Source organism: Ictalurus furcatus, chromosome 1, assembly GCF_023375685.1.
Source record: "Ictalurus furcatus strain D&B chromosome 1, Billie_1.0, whole genome shotgun sequence".
NCBI classification, from domain to species: Eukaryota; Metazoa; Chordata; class Actinopteri; order Siluriformes; family Ictaluridae; genus Ictalurus; species Ictalurus furcatus.
In genome coordinates this window covers 26,750,871-26,772,593 of record NC_071255.1, presented here as the reverse complement: position 1 = coordinate 26,772,593, position 21,723 = coordinate 26,750,871, and the positions used below count along the sequence as shown (strand labels likewise).

Sequence of the window (21,723 nt, the reverse complement as noted above, 5' to 3'; positions counted from 1 at the left end):
CAGAGCAGTGATATTTCTGTGCGTATGTGAACACAACAAATGAATTCAGATCTCTGTAAAACGGCCCACAAGCAAACCACACTCGGACCACCTTGAGAGATGGGCTCAGTACTGTTTGTTTGTGGTTCATTTTGTGGTCCACTTGTCATGCTGTCCATATGTAGCTGTCACCTCACAGATAAATACCAGGTGAAGAAGAACTCTGACTGCCAGTGGAGTTGTGTGGTCCTACGTCAAATTGCACAGTAAAAAAACAACAACATGGTGTTGAATTTACACCCTACAGTGTTTATATATGTCCAATTGGACACAAATGAACATTCTGGGTGTTAATTTAACACTAGGGATTTTACTGTGTAAGCCATGTTAGGTAGTAGCATGACTGTTAATAGAGGATATGTGGCACTAGCAATTGTGCTATATTAAGTTTCTGTAGTTAGATAGTAGTAGTAGTAGTAGTAGGATAAGTGGTACAAAAAAATGGATGGATAGACGTCAACAACAGTCCCCAGTATATTACTATTGTAGTAGTGTATGCATGTATTTTATCTGTTCTAACTACTTGCATGAAGGCATGAATTGGTTTTGAACCATATTCCCTCTCCTCATTGCTTTTTTCCCCCCACATGCTTCTGGTATTTCACTAATTTTGTTTTCGCACCAATTTTTTTTCAGTGACCTTATCCATAATTCACTGTTCTCATGGCTCTGAGAGAAGCTGTGCTACAGACAACTCGTCTGAGAGCTGATCAGTTGGTAAAAGGTCCAGCAAGAGAACAGAGCACCTCCGCCATTACCCCCCGTATTGTCAACACCAAACACACTGATTTCATCTGCAACTATTTTTGAGTCGACTTTAACGGGGGAAAGTATGGTTCATTTAAACGGACCTATATCTGAAAACACTGTCCGAGCCAGACACCTTAGAAAACAACCGAACCTCGGTCACCTTCGAGATGACATAGTTCGCTGTTTTATTAGAAAGAGTTACGTGGGTTAAACTAACAGTTTTTTATCCGGACTCAATCTGGCAACCCTGATGCAGCGGCGCGCGCCTGCGATGCTATTAGGTCCGCGCGCGCGTTAGATTTAAATAGTCGCTGTTAATCCTGGCTGTGGAAGCACGCGCTCATCCTCTACCGCTGCCTCTCAAACCTGGAGTTTTTATTTCTCTACAAGGCCTAAACTACAATCTGGGGGATGTGTGTCCGAGCCACAGGACGGTCATTGTACCGCGTGTGGACAGGGTGTTTAATTTAAGCCGCTTTCTCGCTCATTATGCCTGACTTGAAATATTTAAACGAGGGGAAATCTGTCGAGCGAAGTGCACGCGCGCAATAAAAAGTTACCTGTACTGGAACAAGATCTTGTCGTTTATCCGGAACTTTGGGAGCTTGTTTGTCTTTTTTAATTTCTCTCTCTCTCTCTCTCTCTCTCTTTGGAAGACAAGTTCGAAGGATGTTTTTTTGCTACACGACGAACACGAGCACCATCCTCCTCCTCCTCCTCCTGAGTGTTGGTGAGTGTGTTAATAGACTAAAACAGTAGTGAAAGCAGCTCTCATAAACTTTATACATCTATAATTAGGCATCGGGTTCATTTCATTCGATTTAACAGGATAAGTGATTATAGCGGGTGTGGAAAATCCATCGCGGTGTCACCGAGCTGTGTATAATTTGTACCTTTAATTACGGAGCAGAAAATTAGGTCTGGTTAATTCGATTTCAAAAGTTTCATTAATGCACGCGCGTTCAGGTTTAATTCAGCCATGTAATTAAGGGCAAAGTGCCAAGCAGGATAGTGCTATAGCTGTAGGTACATGCATAGGGCTGCAGATAAGATTTGCCACATTGGTGGCTTAGAGCTTCTTTGGTTGATGTCTGAAATGAGACGCTACACTGTACACCATGCAACCTGGAGAGAAAGAGAGAGAGAGAGAGAGAGTGCGTGTGTGTGTGTGTGTATGTGTGTGCTGCATCCTCTAGGCTTGCATGGTTTGGATTTTGCAATAAAGTGGATTTCAGAAGTGCAAATTATTATAGTAAAATGAAAAAAAATTGCAAATTATGCACTACATTTACGGCATCTTGGCAGACACCCTTATCCAGAGTGACTTACATTTATATCATTTATACATCTGAGCAGTTTAGGGTTAAGGGACTTGCTCAAGGGCCCAGCAGTGGCAGCTTGGCAGTGCTGGGGTTTGAAGGTCTTAACCACTGAGCTACCACCGCCCACTACCACTATATATACAGTATATTGTACTGGGTGTGGTTTCATGATCCTTTCCACGATATAGTGTTGCCTTATTGATGGCGCTTCAGAGCGAAACGTGTAGCTGAAATGATTTCCTGAGTTCCTTGTACATCACCACTCTGTCTCATGGCTGCAGGTTGGTGTGAGAAGTTGCCTCATAAATTGGTGAAATCCACACCAGTACAGCTGGAAAAGAGCTATGGGAAGCTCTACAAACACAATCAGTGTCATTACCTGCTTAAACACCTTCAAGATGGAGAGCAGATCAGTGTGCATATGCCTCCTGATATTGCTGGACACTGGGTGTCTGAAAGGTACAGTCTCTGCTTCTGTCAAATCGCTCTTTCTTATGGAAATCTCGTATCACATTGTTCTTATTTTTAACTGAGCGGGACTGACTATGATGTTTTTGGATTGCTTGATCGTGAGGTCTGAGTAACACTTTTCCTCAATCTCTTTTAAAGCTGTGAGGTGAGACCCGGACCCGAATTCCTCACTCGATCCTACCACTTCTTCTCAAACCACACCTTTCAGGCCCTTCAGTTCTATTACAGGGACAACCACTGCACAAAGCCAGGCTACACTCTCCTCATCGAAGGCAGTCTGCACCCCCGTCAGGCATCATGGCTTATCCGTGGAGGCACGGAGTCGGACTACCAGCTGAGTCGAGTGCTACTGGTAAGCCACAGCCTGCCAGTGGCCAAAGATCTCCAGGTGAAACTAGAGATGACTTGTGGTCTGACAGAGCACCTGGAGCCGGAGCTCAGCTATGAGTTGTGGGTAGAGGGCTCTGATCGTGACTGCACCCACGGGTTAGACTTCAGCATGCAGGAGCTGCAGCTGCTACGCATGGAGAGGCGCTTTCGGCCCGACGAGCCTGACAGACAAGCGGAGGAGTTGTTTGTGGGGGACGTGCACACAGAGCACACTCAGAGGCGAAACCACAGGCCCATGAGCTACCAGCCCCCCCTACAGAACGTCAAGGTCAGTGCTTCACCTCAGCTTTTCTGCTTTTATAGGAGATCTAAAGTAAGTACCCTGCTTTTTTTTTTCCTGAAACTGGATCTCGCTCATTTCTGTGACACATACTTCCATCATCCATTGTGCAAACTGAACTGAGGAATAGGTTAGAATATACACTCACCATCCACTTTGATAGGAACATGTGCACATTCTTGTAGTTATATAATCAGCCAATCATGTGGCAGCAGCGCAAAAGGAAAAAAAAATCATGCAGATACAGGCCAAGCGCTTCAGTAAATATTCACATCAACTGAGGAAGTGTGATCTCTGTGACTTGTGGATGCAGGTTTTCATTCCAACCAAGCAGAAGCCACACCCAAGTCTATTGAAAGCCAAGATCAATTGATTAAACAGGTGGAATCAGGTGTGGCTCCTGCTTGATTGGAATGAAAACCTGCACCCGCACCCGCCCTTTCCGGATCAGATTGTACACCCCTGCTGTAAATCTTCTGCACAGAGGATGTTTTTTGTTTTTCCTCACCATTCTGTGTAAACTCTACAGATTGCTGTGTGTGAAAATCCCAGGAAATCAGCACTTTCTGAAGTACTCAAAGCAGCCCATCTGCCAAGATCAGCGTCACAGAGATCACACTTTTTCTTCATTCTGATGTTTGATGTGAACATTAACTGAAGCTCTTGACCTGTATCTGCATGGTTCTGTGGACTGCTGACTAGGTTAATGCATGACCTGTAGTGAGTGTACATTTGAACGTGAAAGTTTTCATTCCATTTCCATTGCTTTCTGGTTGACAAACAAAAATCATACCCCCTTTTTATGGATAGATTACCTTTTTTTAATGAATTTTTATGCACTGGTTGCACGGTTTTGGCTTAATCGTTTATCACAACTGGAAACGTTACCTTATAATTGTGTCCTTAAAAAAATAAGTGCTTAATTCGGTCATCTGAGGATTGAAGTTAATTAAAAGCTCCTCAGACATTAGCAGGGCCACATTCTTCACTGTTTCAGCACTTAAACCTAATCCTCCAAATATCATATAACCAGCAAAAGATACAGATGATGAACATCACATAGCAGAAGGTTGGTACAGCCCTGGAGAAGCAATGAGTCTGCATCCTTTAATAATGACAAACACGTTGTAGAGTTGTACAGCAAAACAGGCACTGATTCATACTGACATTTTCACAACACATGCTTTTTATGTCCAAGTAACTATCACAAGTAAGTAATAAATGGCTAAATGAAAATGAGTAACAGCACAATAAACCATATATTACAAAGGTCCCTTTGCCTATGAATATTAATAGGCTTCGTGGAGTAAGAACGATGTTGGCAGTCATGGCATTACCCCGTAGACTTTTCTGTCACATTGTGTGTGCAGTCAAGAGCAAAAGTACACACAAAACTTAAAAATAGATGAAATGTTTCACTGAAGCATGTTTAATTTATGAAGTGCAGTGTATGTTAAAGTCGACTATACACTTGATGTCGAACGTGATATAGAATTATGATTCATTCGTGTCAGTAAGGTCGCCCTCATCTTCCTGTGTGCTTTAGGTAGCTGTGACGGTCGTGTACACTCTGAGTGCATTATGCATTCATTGGCTTTCCCTTTCTCCAGTCGTGCAGGTTTGTTCTAGTGTTGCCATGATCTGACGTCAACCACTCCACTATTTCAAACAAGATTGGTACCGAACAAATATCAGCATTTCCCCTGCCGTGTTAGTGTGATTTCAGCTGGTGTCAGAGCGTACCCATGCTGCTGATCCGCTTCTATCCCCTGTCTGCTTCAAAGGGAATGAGGAAATAGAGCTGCAAAGGGCATCATTCTGAATTCCAGCTCTAACTTGGTGCGTGCCTAAGGCGCTGTGGCAAGGCTAAGGGAAAACTACAGCCAGCCTTAAGAGGTGGAACGGGAGCTTTCGGCTGGATTAATGCCTTTCATGTGGGCGCTCTCACCCATCTACTCGCACACGCTTCTCTTCATTCTGATGGCTAGAGAAAGGCATTATGAAAGCTGCAGCGTAGATGTGTAGTTAATGAATTCTAGTTTGAAGCTGAATAATTTATTAGGTGCGCGTTGAGTCATGGCAGTCGAGCGGTAGCAACTGATCAGAAGGTAACCTCTTGCTTGCAATAAATATTCTAGGTGTATATTAGCCTTAGCAAGTGAAGGGCAGGCTTCGACACAAGACGGCGGATTGTAATTCCACTACTGCCCTGCTTATTTAAGTAACTACATTACTCTATAAGTGAGCCAAGGACAAGAATTCATCCACGCCTGTGAAACCGGTGAACTAAAATGCAGTTGATGTTGATTATTATTTATTTAAAATTCTCTTCAGAGCAGCAGAAAGACATGCACATGGCTTATACCGGAGTCTAAATGAAACGGATATAATAAAACTCTCATGCTCACACAACATTCTTCAAAAGACTTGCCTTTAGCCAAATCTCAGAAAGAGTGATGAAAGATCTTTTCTTTTAAATCACCAAACTTAGTATTACTTTGTTGTTGTTTTGTTCTTGAAAATCATTTTATTGCTGTTGTTACTTATAAGGCGCTTTGTGTTGTAAACCCATAACTTATAACCACTAAGCCCTGCGTTTTCATGACGATGACTACTCGAGCACGAGTGCCTTCCTGGCTGGGAAAGACGGAAGGATTTCTCTCCCCTGGAAGTGTAAGCGATGTACCATTGTGCCAGTCAGGCATTCTACAAGCCATATAGACTCAGGGAAGTTAGACTTCAAAACCTGTGCATGATCATTTTCCTAGTGCTGTTTTATAGTCGAGACATTTTCGAATCATAATTGACATGTCATCTGAATTCTTTCTCTCTCTTTCAGACTTATGATAATAGCTGTGTAGTGTGTCAGATCATCTCTGTAGCAGATTTTCATCATCCACCAGTTCTGCCATCTCAGACTGATCACCCCCCGCATCTCTATGGTAACTGGGTCAGTAAGCGCTGTGAGGTGCGCCCAGGGGTGCTCTTCCTCACCCGTCATTTTGTATTCCACAAGGAGAGCAACATTTGGGAGGGCCACTATTACCACTACTCCGACCCAGTCTGCAGGCATCCCACATTCAGCATCTATGCTAAAGGACACTACAGCCCGGGCATTCCCTCCACTACAGTCATGGGAGGCACTGAATACACTTTCACAGGTACACTAAACCGCTTTAGAGCTCCCCGAGCAATAATTATTAAACAGGTAGTGGTATTAATGAGCAAGTGCGACTCAGATAAAGAAACAAATTGTGGCTTTTAAAAATTTTTTTTTACAGTGCAATTGTTTAATTCTTCAACTTTTATGCGTAAAGCTACCTAATAATTGTCCAGGGAATTGAACATGAACATAAATGTATAAGATATGAACAAATCTGGGTGCACGGTGGCTTAGTGGAGTTTGCATGTTCTCCCCGTGCTGCGGGGGTTTCCTCCGGTTTCCTCCCCCAGTCAAAAGACATGCATGGTAGGCTGATTGGCATGTCCAAATTGTCCATAGTGTATGAATGGATGTGGGTATGTGAATGTGTCCCCTGCCTTGTGCCCCATGCTCCCTGGGATAGGCCCCAGGTTCCCCATGACCCTGTAGGATAACCGGTATAGAAAATGGATGGACAGATGGATGAACAAATCTATTGCTTGCATGCACATCACCCTAGATTGCTGAATATCTGAAAACGTATAGCATCTAAAGATGAATTAATTATTAGAGATGAATTTTCTGTTCTTGTTACAGTGATCCAGATGAAGGTCACTCCCATGGACTTGGCCACTACCTCTCTCCTGAATGTCTTCAGTGGGGACGAATGTGGAAAACAGGGCTCCTGGAAGCAAGGGGTCCAACAAGACGTGACCCCAACGTCAGGCTGTGCTGCCCTGGGCATCCGTCTGCCTCACACTGAATACGAGCTCTTCTACATGGGACGAGATTCGGCTGGACACCGCCTCCTCTTCAACGGACAGAGACCTACCAACGGCTCAAGCCCTGACCGGCCTCACAAGCGCGCCACATCCTACCAGCCACCGCTGATCCACTGCAGCGCCGGACAGAAAGGCATCGGAAAGGAGGGAGACCATCACTTCAGGCTTGGGAATGGATGCGACACACAGCCCCAGTACCTGGTATATGCCTTCATTCTGTTCACACTTGTCTTTTCTGTCATATAGGATCATACGAGCAAGCGTTTACGTAATGATGTGCGTGCTCCCTTTCTGCTTATCACAGGAAAATAAAAACAACCGTAGTGTGGAGAAACTGTCCTACATACAGATCCCAACCTCTTTAGATCATGGGACTAATTCATTGTGTTAACTAGTTGTCGAGTCTGTTGTGGAACTGCTTCAGCGACCTTTGTTTTTAAATGTTGTTGAAAGAAAGTTTGTGGTGTTTACCACCATCTTCTAAGTGGACTGTACATTTTAAAATAGATCATCATCATCATCTAATATTTATGAAGTTGGTCAAGAGGAAAGCATGTACGTTAATTACACAGTAATAATAAAAGTTTGTCAGACATTTGTCACCCACTGCATGTATCGTATCAAAGAGTTCAGTTTTTCACTGAAAACACACACAGACGTGAAGCATACACTGAAACCATGTTAGATATATTTTTTATTTATTTCATTTTAATTTCTCTTATTTCCCAGTGGCTCAATGTTAAATACCATATACAGTCAGAGTGGTCATGTTTCAGTTAACAGTTGCCTCACAAACGAGTATATGTATAATTTGCATAAAGTAAATGCTAAGACTTAATGTAAGAGTAAGATGTGTGTGTGTCAGGTGACCGAGAGAAAAATAACGTACATGGAAGGAGGCACAGTCTCCCAACTGATTTCTTCACATTCAAGAGAATAAAATGATTGTAAATCTGAAGCTCAGGTTCACTGTGAAGAGGCCAACCAGCAACACGCAGCATCTGTTTTTTTTTTTTTTTCCTTTTGAATTTAAAATGTTCATAAAGGATTAGAATGACATGTACAAGACACTTAAAACATTCCAACACTTATTAATCCACATAAAGAAAGCAAGGACAATTCATTTTATTTATTCATCATAGATTTTTTTTTCTTTCAATATCATAAAGGTCTCTACACAGTGCCGGCTATTTGACTGCAATTGATGTATTAATAAATGTACAGTTAAATCTGTTCCACCCTTGGAAGGAAAAAGAAATACCCCTCACCACAAAAAAAACCAACAAACAAACAGGAAAAAAAAAAACGGAGAGACTTTGTTCTTCTCTTTTCTGAGTGTGTATGTGTACTAACCGTGTGAGATTGCAAAAAGGCAAGGCCTGTTTGAATGATTCTGTACACAGACGCATTTTTCCCCCGCCGCCTTAGGCCAGACTAGCACTGATGCGACGCTGAACGACAAGAACACACGCTTTGCCCCCTAAGGCCCAGAAGACACTGGAAGGAGCTGGGCAGAACACACGCATTTATCCTACAACACAAACTTCCCCAAGAAGAATCCAATGAAGATCGCCGCAATAACAACAAGCAGTGAGGGGAGCGATTTGGAACTGGTTTCCTTCCTCACCATGCCTGCCGTGTTTGAGACGTTTTCTGAGCGCTGGGCCTTCCTCATCCGCAGACCCTCATCCTAACAAATAATAAAGGAAAATCATCCAAAGGAGAGTAACACCACCATTAATCACATCTGCTATTAACCACATGACTAGGTGTTTGTGTAACAAGCTTTCCGCTGTTCATATAATAAATGTTTTGTTCTATACAATGCATAATGCCTCTCTGTTCTGTTCCTCATTCCCTTACCTTAAGTTGTCGGTTCTCATCTCCCAGTTTGCTCACTTCTGACTGCAGCCTCTTGCACTCCTCCACCACCTTTCTCATCTCTGAGTCCTCCAGAGCCATGCTGCTGGGCTTGGCTGCTGATGTGTTGTCTGCCTTGGAGGAGTTGAGCATGGGGGCAGCTTTGGTCGGGTCTACGTCATTCTGTTTAGGACAAACGCAAAGAGCTTTATCCAGGAGAGAGCTTGTGTAAGACTAAGGAGCAAGTTTAACCGCAAAGTAACAACGCAAGTGTGACGAAAAACCAAGACTTTCCATGAATGTTCATTTGAATGCAGTTTATCTGCCATTAGCTGCTCTGTCTATGCCGAATGAAAGGCTGAAAAGGGAGGATTTAAACTGCCAATGATAAACATGTTACTCTGTAACACTCAAACTGCTTGAGTTTTACTTATTTTTATTTGAACTGCTAATCATGTCATAAGTAATGCACAGACCAATTCTCGATTTTCTTTTATTTCTAGAGAACTCAATATCCACAAGTTAGCTTCTAGATTTGAAAACAAAAGTGCTTATTCGTAAATATATAACACAGGCCTACGGTGCTGCTCTGTAATTGTATTTATTTCTGTCCCAAAATGACAGGGAAAAAAAAGACGTTCTAAATACTTCTTGTTCGCCTACTATTTCAACTATAAATCATTTGAAATGTTGCTCACCCACAAAAGATATTAAACTTCACCAAGCTGTGAATATTCTTTGTTTGCATCTCCTGCTCGTGAAATGCTGACATGGCTCCCTTTCACAAACCTGACTCTGTCTGTCCCACCCTGATCTTTGGCCTGGCCTGACACTGGGAAAGTCAAACACTTCTTGCTCATCAGTGAGGTTTCGGCTGCCTGCAGGTGTGCAGTAATCTCCAGGAGTGGAAGCTGAACAGCTGCCCACACACTGCTGCATCCTGGGGGTTCTGAGCCCAGCTACAGGGCCACACATACCTGACTTTAAAGGACAGAGTAGAGGAGTATAGCTGCAACATGCAGAATAACTACAAACAGCTTCTTGTCTCACAGGGGATTGAACATTTTTGTTTATTTCACACGGGTCAGATCTGTGTAATGTTTTTGTGATGTATGTAAGTGAAATTAATTAAGCAGATATCTGTATACAAGTATATTCTCCTAGTAAGCAGAGAAAAATATACATACAGAAGACTCCAGTCCAATGCAGTGAAAAGATTAAAAAGTTACAGGAACAGGATAAGAGAAGACAGGGCCTGAGGATGTCAAAGATGTGCTCGCAAACACACAATGAATAATTTAATACAACACCATAGGGCTGGTAAAATGATAATCAACCATTTTTGCATGGTAAAAATCACGACTTCATCACAATTCAGCTAATTAGGGAACAAAATATTTTTGTTGCCCTGTGTTTTATAAAACTAAACCAAAACCTGTCTTTTTTTTTATAAATGTTGTAAATGATATACCTATTTTCCTTCAACTATATCGCTCTTATAACGAAATAAATAATCCATCAGAGTACACAACCAAACAGTTAGAATATACCATACGAATGGAGAGCTTGTTAATAAATAATACACTGGATTCAATTTTTAAAAAATGGTATCAAGGTTCGTCACCTTATCTAAACTCATTAATATTGCACTTTATTGCAATTTGAAGATGATTTGCCAGATTAGTGCCTCTTCAGATCCACATCCAAGTTAATCCGTAGAGAATTACATTTTTAGAGCATGGATGATCAAGACTCTGAACTCACGTTCACACAACTTTTTAAACTTATAACTTTAAAGTGTGTCCTAACCCTAACCGGAGCTATATCTAACATTTAACAGACTAATACTGAGGACTACTGCATAATGTCAGATTTGAGACAGAGATTATAATTACATTTCTGTCTCACTCCCTTACTGGTCACAATATATTAGGGTTTAGCATGAAGGCAGGACAGCTAAAAGCTCAGCAACCCTCTCAGCTCATTCAGTATTCTACATGTCACCTCTCTGCTGGATACTCGAGCTGTTAAAGGAGGAGCGAGTACAGCACTACTCACCAGTTTCTCATTTTCTGAAGGCAGTTCAAAAACACATCTGAGCTTAGAGTCCATGAGGTCCTCGGGCTTTGCATCCTTCCACTGTGAGGGTGGAAAGAAAATAAGATACACACGATGTGTGCTTAGTGCATTATTATTTCCTACATGTATAAATCCCAAACTTTTTTCCTACTGAATGACTGTTAGAAAGCAAAACGGTATTTGATGTAGTGATCCTTTGTGGTGGCACACTATTGAATAGTACACGTTATTTGAAGTAAGAACGAAGGCAAGCTAAATGAAAGGAACGAGCAGGACATGGAGGGAAGTGAAAAAGAAAAATAAACCCAGCTGCCTTGTTTGAAAAACATGATTTGTTTTGAATGTGCTATTTTCTACAGGTCAGCAAGACCGCCACAAGACCTGTGGGACAATCGCAGCAGCAGGAAATACAGTGTAAGTTTATACTGCCCTCTGCTGGTGAACACTTTGAAAAGCCTTGCACCTCACAAAATAGAAAAACAAGTGAAGAAACAAATAAAAAATAAAAAAAGGAAAATGCTTACCACTGCTTCCAAGTCGGTTACGTTGGATGGTGCATAAATGGTCTGCACCATGAATTTATGTTTACTTTTTTCATTTGGGTCATAGTCAAAAGGCTGCAGCATTACTGGAGTTAAAGAAAGAAACATACAAACAAACATTCGTGAACAGGACAATCCAAGTAATCTGTAACATTATATGCATGATATAATCACACCTGGCAACTCATTTGAATTAAAAAAAACCAAAAAAAAACAGTGCTTGTTTATTAAAGCTGTAAATTTCAAATTAGGCATAAAATAAAGGGACACAAAAATTGAAGACCATTTTGATATCTATACGTCAGTACGAGGGTGACATTTTAACCACCATAATTCGCAATTACAGCTGTGGTCACATTATCAGATATACTAATGGTGCAATGGGTTGCACATGGTGACTTAGTGGTTAGTATTGTTGCTTCGCATCTCTGATGCACCTCTGTGCGCCCGTGCTTCAGGGTTTCCTCTGGGTACGCCAGTTTCCTCCCCCAGTCCAAAGACTTGCATTGTAGGCTGATTGACGGTTCCAATTTTGTGTGTGTGCGCGCACGCAAATGTATGTGCAATAGTGCCTTGCAATGAGTTGGCACCCCATCCAGGGTGCCCCGAGTCCTCCAGGCTCCCCTGTGACCCTATGTAGGATAAGCGTTACGGAAAATGGATGGATGGAATAATGTGTTGTGTGCTCCATTTAAGCCCCTTCTGAAAATCATATTAGTGTAAACATCAGTGTAATCAGTGAAACCCCTAACAATGGACAGCCTTCAAATTCTAACCATTTTCTCATGTGTCTTTTCATTTGCAATATTGATCATGACACTTAACTTAATTCTTTAAAACATTTTAATCAATTATTTATTGCCTCAGTAGCCACCACTACACCCATATGTTATTTAATATTTAATTTATTCATGTAAATTATGTGTATATGCGATACACTGGGTTGGGATGTATGTATCTGAGAAGAAAACAAGCAGCTAGTGAACAGACTCTTGTTCGCATACAGCCATAACTAGTTCAGCTACTGTACTCAAATTGTTGCTATCAATGCTGTGTGACAGTTGTGTGAATCAGACATGGAACAATGTACGTCATTCCCGCCCCCAAAGCTACGCGCCTGTAAAGAAGAACGGTCCATTAGAGCAGATGAGGTAACAGCTTTAGGATATACTGAGTGACAGGACACACAGTTAACCATGTGTGTCTAATAGGGTTGTTACCATGTCACAGTTAGTCACGGTGAATGACGTCACCAGTGACTTTTTCAAAATACTGATTAAAATGTCTATTACCTTCTCCCCCTACTTTTTTTTTCACCCAATCAAGTTCCTTACTCCAGTGTTACTCATCCCTTTGTGTCTGGTTGTGATTCCCCCTAAATCACACTACAACCACCTCTATTTCTCATGACACGAACATACAGAATACCTTTCTACCTCTGCTGCCCCTCCTAGCATGTTCCTAACTTTATTACACACAATAGCTGTCACAAGCATAGGACTACATGGCTTTATTGGTCCACTGTATTGGACACACACTTTAAAGTGTGCTATGTACAGCATGTAGCCGTGTGCTGAAATTGGTATATTCTGTGAATTTGGTATATAAGTGGTGAATTGAACTTGACACATAGGCAACTCAAGGTTATTGCATTCGCATCCTTAGTGGCTCGCAGGCAGGATTTATTGCATTGGGAATCTGTAAACCCATCTAAAGCAGCGCACTGGCTTCAGGATTTGATGTTATATTTGCACCTGGAAATGATGAAATATTCGATCAGAGTTTCACATAAATTTTCCTATGTCTGGCAACCCTTATTACTATATTTTTCTACCAAATGATCACTCCCTGGGGAGTAACGGGGTCTACTGATGTTAATTGTAATGTTCCAGGTACACCTCTCTACGGGGATGTCTACTTTGTTCCATTTATCTATTTATTTTATTCTTGCATATGTATAAGTGTAAGACCATTGATGCTCAGCAGTGGGGTGACCTCATTCAGCTCTGATGTCCATGATTGTTCATTAAAAAAAAATAAAAATAAAATATGTATGTATGTATGTATGTATGTATGTATATATATATATATATATGTATATGTATATATATATGAATATCACACACATACACAGTGCACTCCACTAATATTGGCACCCTTGTTAAATATGAGCAAAGAAGGCTGTGAAAAATCATCTTTGTTGTTTAACCTTTTGATATTTTGTTTAAAAAAATTCACAAAAATACTCTGCTCTCATGGACAGCAAACAAAACACAGGTTTACCTAAAAATATATATATTTTCAATATAGGTGTGCAACAATTATTGGCACCCTTTTCGTCAATACTTTGTGCTACCTCCATTTGCCAAGATAACAGCTCCTATAATGCCTGATGTTGGAGAATACATGGCAAGAATACATTTTATGTATCCTAAATGATTATAACTTTTCAATTAATTTCTTTAAGGCAGTCTGTTCTGGGTTGGGAAGAGATTAACAATGTAAAACGTATTATCTTTGTACCAATAATTACATTTGTTTTTGCAAATAAAAATAATTAATTTAAAACAACAACACGGCATTGCTCACCATAACTAAACAAAGTACTATCTATTTTTGACCAAGCAGCTCTGCACACATCTGCGCTAGTTAGATATTTTTTGGCTCAGTGTGCCTCCTTTCCTCGCAGTCACTCTCTCACAAAGTGACTAAACGAACAACGGGCCAAGTTTATCAAGTTGAGTACAAATGTATTTATTCGTAAATCGTTCGTACGGGTTTTACACAAGACATTCGGTATTCATGAAAATCCCATCGTTTCAGAAAATCCTTCAAAATACACGTGTGCAAATTTACTCATAAGAAGACTAATGTAAACCTTGACTCGATCGACTTCATGACATAACTTGCATGAATTATTGCACTTTAATATATAGTATATACTGTCGACTTTAAATTGCTTATTTTTATTTAAATTGTTTTGTATTCTCTATCAAAAACACATCTTCATGCTAGTTCACTTAAGCCAGGGACTAAAAGTACCTTTGAGAAAATGTGGTCCAGTCACACTTTGGTTTGGCTCACGCAAACATTTACACACATCTTTACTGAAAGATTGATAATTGAGGCCCGATGTAAGAGACTTTACAGAAAAATCATAAAAATTATTACTGGATTTATTCTTTTTTTTCTGTTACTATATACAATGCTGTGCAAAGGGACTTTTCCACACACTTTTCTTTTAATTGTACCACAGTCTTGTTTTTAAATGATTAATACGGTGATATTTTTAGACTATGTAGTCATACCGTGAAACTTTCAAGCCGTAACAGCCCTAGTGTCTGTAAGATGTCTGTACATGTCTCACCAGAGATAATGACTGAGGAACCAGGATCAATGGAGCCACTGTTGGGCCGAACGCAGTAGCGACGTGGTGCGGTTGTCTTCACCTTGAAGCATACTTTTTTGTCGGACGGGTTTCGGAGCTTGAGGTTGGTGGTCACGACATCTGTGAACGGGCCTGTGAGTAAAAACATCTTTAGTCAATTTGATTGACTTGAAAGTACTCGAACATCGAGAAGGTACTCGAGCTCTTTTAACAATACATATCACAGTACACAGGTTTGCGGATAGTTTCAGCATTTTAAAACATACTATGGAAAAAAGTTTTCAGATGGCATTTCACAAATAAATGACATTTAGAAGGAAAGTACTGCTTATAGCCACCGATATCGACTTTACCTTATTGCCAATCCCTATTTTCTACATGTCTCAACACAAAGCATTTAGCTATAACGGCTACTACCTGCCTAGCTCAATTGCTCAGGTTCATTAACATTAGTGTCTTGGGCAATAAAATCTGTAAAGAGCATCAGAGAGAACATTAGGGACACCCAGTCCTAGGAGGCAACAAGGTTTAGATACAGTGCTGTGAAAACAGCATTTCTTCTGTTTTTGTGTACATCTCATACTTAATTGTTTCAGAAATTAAAACTAAATCTAAGATAAAACAAAGGCAACCTGTTTAGATAGAAAATACAGTTTTTAATGATAATGTTTTTTTATTGAAGCAAAAACGTTATCCAATACCAACTGGGCCTGTGTGAAAATGTATTTGGCCCCATAGTTACTAACTCCTCAAATCTATGAAACTGCATTCATAATGGGGTTCAGCTGGACTAGACACAACCTGATTACTGCAAACCCTGTTCAATCAAATCAACACTTAAATAGAACTTTTTCAACAGCATTAAGTTGGTTAAAAGGTCTTACCCAGTAACACACTATGCCAAACTTGAAAGAAATTCCAGAAGTGATGAGGAAGAAAGTGATTGAAATACATCAGTCTGGGAAGGGTTACAAAGCTATTTTAAAGGCTCTGGGGCGCCAAAGAACCACAGTGAGAGCCATTATCTCCAAATGGAAAAACACGGCAAAGTAGTGAACCTTCCCAGAAGTGGCCGACCTTCCAAAATTCCTCCAAGAATTTTTATCCTACAGCAAGTACTTGTCCAGCAAGTCACAAAAGAGCCAAGGACAACATCAAAGGACCTATAGGCCTCTCTTGCATTAATAAAGGTATCAAAAAGACACTGGGCAAATCTATGTAAGAGTGGCGATGTGAAAACCACTGCTAACCCAGAAGAACATTAAGGCTTGTCTGAATTTTGTCAAAACACTCCTTGGTGATCCTCAAACCTTTTGGGAGAATGTTCTGTGGACTGATTAATCGAAAGTGGAACTGTTTGGAAGACAGGGGCGCACATCTGGCATAAAACAAACCCAGAATTACACAACAATACCTACAGTCAAGCATGGTGGTGGTAGTGTGATGGTGTGGGGATGCTTTGCTGCTTCAGGGTCTGGGAAACTTGCAATAATTGAGGGAAACCTGAATTCTGCTCTCTACCAGAAAATCCTAAAGGAGAATATCCGGTCTTCAGTATGTAAGCTGAAACTCAAGTGCAACTGGATTATACAGCAAGACAATGATCCAAAGCAAAGGAGTAAGTCCTACTCCTAGAAGTAAGTGAAAGACTGATCTCCAGTTATCGGAAGCGTTTGGTTGCAGTATTGCTCCTAAGGGTGGCACAAACAGATTTTAAGTTTAAGGGGCCTATTAGTTTTTCACACTTGTGATAGGTGTTGGATAACTTCTTTTTTTTTTTTTTTGCTTCAATAAATTTTTTTTAAAAAAATTGTATTGTGTGTTTACTCAGGTTGCCTTTGTTTTACGTTGTATTTCGTTTGAAGATCTAAAACTATTTAGTATCAGATGTACACAAAAACATAAGATTTTCTACAGGGTGTCCCACAAGTCTCCATACACTGCAGAAATTAACACTTTTTAGCAAAACGTCTTCCGAAATTTATCATATCATGGACTTTAACAAGAAACACGTAAAAGAGCATGTCACACACACACACACGACACTGCTGTCAATGCCAAACTTATTAACAAATTCAAATAGACTGGAATTGTTGCGGATCAACCGAGAAGTAGACGTCCACGAACATCCACTGATGAAGGCACAGCCACGTCGGTGCTGGCGTACATAGTCCCCTACGTATGGAGACATTTGGGACATCATGTATGTTACTTAATACGTGAAAAATGCTGATCGCGTAGCAGTTACATAAGCACACATACGTTTGAAAGAGAGATTTTTCGTTGCTTTTGGAAAACAAGAAGTATATTTGTATAGCCCGTCTATACAAGTATATTTCTTGGGTCCTTGTCCCCAAACTTTCATCTGATTTGACTAGCTGCTCATTATCTTATATGTTCTCCAAAGGTTGCTGGCTCTCCGTTATTTCGGTCAACTGGTCATTGACTTTATTTGAAGGTAATCCACCAACCCTAGACTTCTTCCTCAATCATCAGCATTATATTCACTACAAACTGATGACCAGGCTTCTGCAACTGATGTGTACTTTTAAGCTTTAATGATGGAGTAGCATTAAAATTGTAGTTAGGATCAAGCTGACATTTTTTTTTATACTTGACCAATTAGTATCAACAAGCTTATTCCAAGAATAAGACTGAGCAATACGAAAATATATCGACACTGTGATATAATAAAATCATGATCCATGTGTTTTAAAGCATCATCATCCTGTGTTACTCTAATATTAATGAATATTGTTGTACCAACTGTTTATTTTTCTCTCCTTTTCTTTGTGAAATTATTCAATTTTTGTAAACGCTGGACGAAGACCTGTGAACCTACGGTGAACCTTGACAAAACCATGGCATAATTATATACTGTAATAAATTGTGAAGTACTGTGATACAAAACTATCGCCATATCACCCACCCGTAGATTTTAGATCATACAACTAGAACACATGGAAACCACTGGCCCAAATGTATACTGTATTAGAAGTGGGCGATATGACAAAAACATCTTATAACAATACTCTACAAGACAATACTCAATACTACACACGATATGCATCACAAAATATATGTCTGCTAATCAAGTAGCATAAAAATAGTAGTGTTGCATTTTTTTTAAATGTCTGCTGATACTTTATTTAATATCTACTAAAATTATTTGTATTTTCTTTCTTTTTTTTTTTACATTTATAAATAAATAGCACTTTATTTATATATTTAAAAAAGAAAAATGTGTTACAAAATTTATGACCAAATCAGTTTTCAATCAGCTTGCAATTATTATTTTTTAATGAATGGCATGATATTATGAGATATGCAACATCTCAGACAAATATAAATACAGTGACATCATTTATCACGATATCAATACTGTATGGTCATATCACCAAGCCCTATACACTGTCCAGTTATCAGGATGGAGTAGATGTTACGGTTCAGAAGACTTTGTGGTTTTAACGCATTATATACACAGAAAACGCTCTACAGATTGAATGGTAGATAGCTGGGCTATACAGGAATGCCCTGAAACACTACAGCTAGCTGTATTTCAGTCTGATTGATCCAATTAGGCCACGTTACACCTGTACACTTGCCTTGTAGCTACACACACTGACCATTTAATCAGGTAAGATGCAGCCCGTGTATCCGTCAATACAAAGGGACCACCACAGACCAGACGTTATTATTTGTTGGAATTGTAAACATGGTGTATACTTACTTGCCACTTTATTAGACTTATTTATTAGACTTTATTATCTACCTTGTTGTGTATACTCAGCGACTCTGGCTCTTTTTTTGGTACACGGTGTGTTATTCATCCTCTAGTCCTGGACTGTTGCTGGTTAGTGGACTGTTCTCCAGCTCTCGGGCAACCTGGACAGTTCTCCACGTACCCCAGTAAGATACGTTACAATCCCACTATCAAGTCAGAGCGAAGCGTCTAAATTATATCTGGTCACAGGTGGTCTGTAACGGATCAACGACTCAGGCTGTGCCTTAAAGTATCGTCCATGATATACCGGTACAATGATAAGAACTTGCGATATTATTGACAATCAAGTGGTTGACGTGTTAACACGTCACAACGTGGCATACGGTAGGAGGAGAACCAGCACGACGGAGGTTAGCTTATGAATCCTGTACTTCATGAAGTACTGCATAGCAAGTTTGCATTTCCACTGGCATTTTAATTTGAGTAAAATTTATATTCGATGGAAATTTAAAAAAATACCATGAAATATCGTGATATAGTTTTAAGTCTATAATCGCCCATCCCTAGCAATGACACATGATGCACAGCAACAGTTCACTGCTACAGTGCACCTGTATGGCAGGTGTACCTGACAGATGGATCAAAGTCTGTCTCATTCCTTAACCCAATGATAACCAAGATGACACACTCATGTCCTGTCCAATAACTAAATCATCTAGCACCATGACTGACTTCCTGGAGTGATCTCAGTTCCTCAAAGCCATGTGAGCATCGTCACTAATGTGAATCAACACTAGTGTACATAAAGCTCCTGAATGAAAAACTTCCCAGCTAACTAGCTACTTTCTAGCCTGCTAGCTGCGTTTCCTCTCTCTCTCTTTTGCTATTTAGCTAGCTAGCATGGAGAGTAAAAGGCCACAGCAATCCCCACTACTAGCATTGCGTTCGCCAGGAAATGAGCCAAGAGGTTTATAATGACATTTAGCTCTGAGCAAAACCTCGAGTTAACTTATCCTGTATAATTCCTCCACAACGCGGCAACTGAGTGAACAGACTTAACGCAAATTCCGCTAAACTGCCATTTTGGCAGCACTGCTCAAGCTCAAATAAACTGCTAAAGTGATATCTGTTGTTATTTTTATTACAGGCCTAGAAATCCTCGTCCTTTTCATTCAAAATGGCGGCAGTGTATATAAGGTATACGCGGGCTTTAGCTACATTTATCGCCGGGCGAGACGCCGGAGTTCCCGTTAGTTAGCTCGTTAGCCATCTTTAGCTAACATCACAAAAACCTGAATTAGGTTAGCTAACTAGCTAGCTCTGTAATCTGCTGACAAGCAAGCGGCTACCAGACTCCATATAGAGAAGAGCAACGTATGGAGTTTTTTTTACCTTTGAATTTCAGATCAGACGGCGGGTCGAGAATTAATATTTGCTCTAGTTTGGACATGTTGTCTAAGCAGTGACGTTTTCCCGCAGCCGAGAGGAATAGACGGCGTGGCTATAGGTTAGCTCTGGGCTCTCTGAATATTCACCTAAACACCAGTGAATCTCACTGAGTCACACACAGGGGTAGGGGGCGGGAGCGCGCGCGCGGGCACGAGACCGGCGGCGCGCGTTGCGTTGGGTTGCGTGTGCCCGTGACACCTAGTTATTCTTCTTAAAGGTTTGTTGACTTTCTTCTTGGCAGTTGGGGGTTAAATAAATAAATAAATATGGAGAATTTCTTGATAGGTATATTCATGATCCGCTAGAGTAAAATTATCTGAAAATATTGTTTGTTTTTTCCCCCTCACACCAGAATATTCCACATTTTCTTCAAGAGATGATGAAATATCAAAAATACACTCAACGTCTCTGTCAAGAAAGAAAGAAAGAAAGACAGAAGACTCTTCCTTTTCTGTTATGATTGCTTTCCTTAGTTTTATTTTCAAAAGAACAAGGGCCTTGTTCCTCTTTGACAGTCAAATAAGCATATTGGACTATTTCCTCATAAATAGAAGATAATAAGAAAACTATCGTTCAAAATGCATTATTGGAAAAAAATATGATTATTTGAAAAATATTATAAAGAAAGAAGCCAATTTCTGCCAGACCTTTATCACTGTGTTGTTATAATGTGATGTTATGCAGTAAAACAGCGTACTAATTTGTAAATACCGTGTAAATATTTAACTATCACTTGATTAAGCTAAAACAAACACCACGTTAATCTGCAATTAACCATTACAATATGCATTTGCAAATCAAGGATCATAGTATATTTATTCATTTATTTCTTAATTTCTGTATTTCCTCTCCCTTATCATTTAAATATACACACTTCCTTATTCCCAGTTGTTGGTTGATATTAGACTTTACTTGCCTTGCTCGAACACCGTCTCTCTGAATAGTCTAGAATATGTCATTTAAAAATAATGCTCAAATCTACAAAAATTTATATAGAAATCATTTAAAATACAAAATGTGAAGCAAAACCTTTGCTATAAATTTGTTGATGTTTGGACTGATATAAGAGTTTGGAAATGAAACCCACAGGCATAAAACCCACAGTATCTTGATTTATATTTGCTTTGGATAGCATATCGATTATCTTGATTTGATTTTGCACTTGCTGTGACACTAAAACTAAAAAAGAAATTTCAAACTTCAAAGCAGCTGATGTTAAACTCTTCACATAACAGAGCCAGACAATTTGTGTATGTATATTTCACTGAATACTCAACATAGGTATGTCTATGAAGCCTTAAATCTTTCTGACCTACTTGTTTGCTTTTTAAGTAATTAACAATATTTCAATTTATGATACTTAATAATATACAAATAATATCACATTGAACACTTTTTTCCACTTCTGTAGTATCACCATGTCCAAAAGGTGAGATGTGAGATGTGTTATTGAAAACAACTGTTGTAAATAATGTCTGATTTCTTGTCTTGATTGTTGTGCTTGA

The 21,723-nt window shown here is 39.9% G+C and overlaps 2 protein-coding genes across 2 annotated transcripts; one reads left to right on the top strand and one right to left on the bottom strand.

Moving 5' to 3' along the window:
* Nucleotides 1-964: 964 nt before the first annotated feature.
* Nucleotides 965-7,777, top strand: LOC128613739 (protein APCDD1). The gene is made up of 5 exons (XM_053634805.1): nucleotides 965-1,519; nucleotides 2,393-2,570; nucleotides 2,721-3,240; nucleotides 6,092-6,413; nucleotides 6,992-7,777. Exons 1-5 carry the CDS (start codon nucleotides 1,459-1,461, stop codon nucleotides 7,420-7,422), a joined length of 1,512 nt encoding a protein of 503 aa, XP_053490780.1. The 5' UTR covers nucleotides 965-1,458; the 3' UTR covers nucleotides 7,423-7,777.
* A 75-nt stretch (nucleotides 7,778-7,852) lies between these two features.
* vapa (VAMP (vesicle-associated membrane protein)-associated protein A) lies at nucleotides 7,853-20,335 on the bottom strand. Its single transcript, XM_053634816.1, has 6 exons — nucleotides 20,162-20,335; nucleotides 15,025-15,177; nucleotides 11,640-11,743; nucleotides 11,095-11,175; nucleotides 9,040-9,219; nucleotides 7,853-8,866 (listed from the first exon to the last, which is right to left on the bottom strand). The coding sequence occupies exons 1-6, from the start codon at nucleotides 20,217-20,219 to the stop codon at nucleotides 8,708-8,710; spliced, it is 735 nt and encodes a 244-aa protein (XP_053490791.1). The 5' UTR covers nucleotides 20,220-20,335; the 3' UTR covers nucleotides 7,853-8,707.
* Between the last annotated feature and the right edge of the window lie 1,388 nt (nucleotides 20,336-21,723).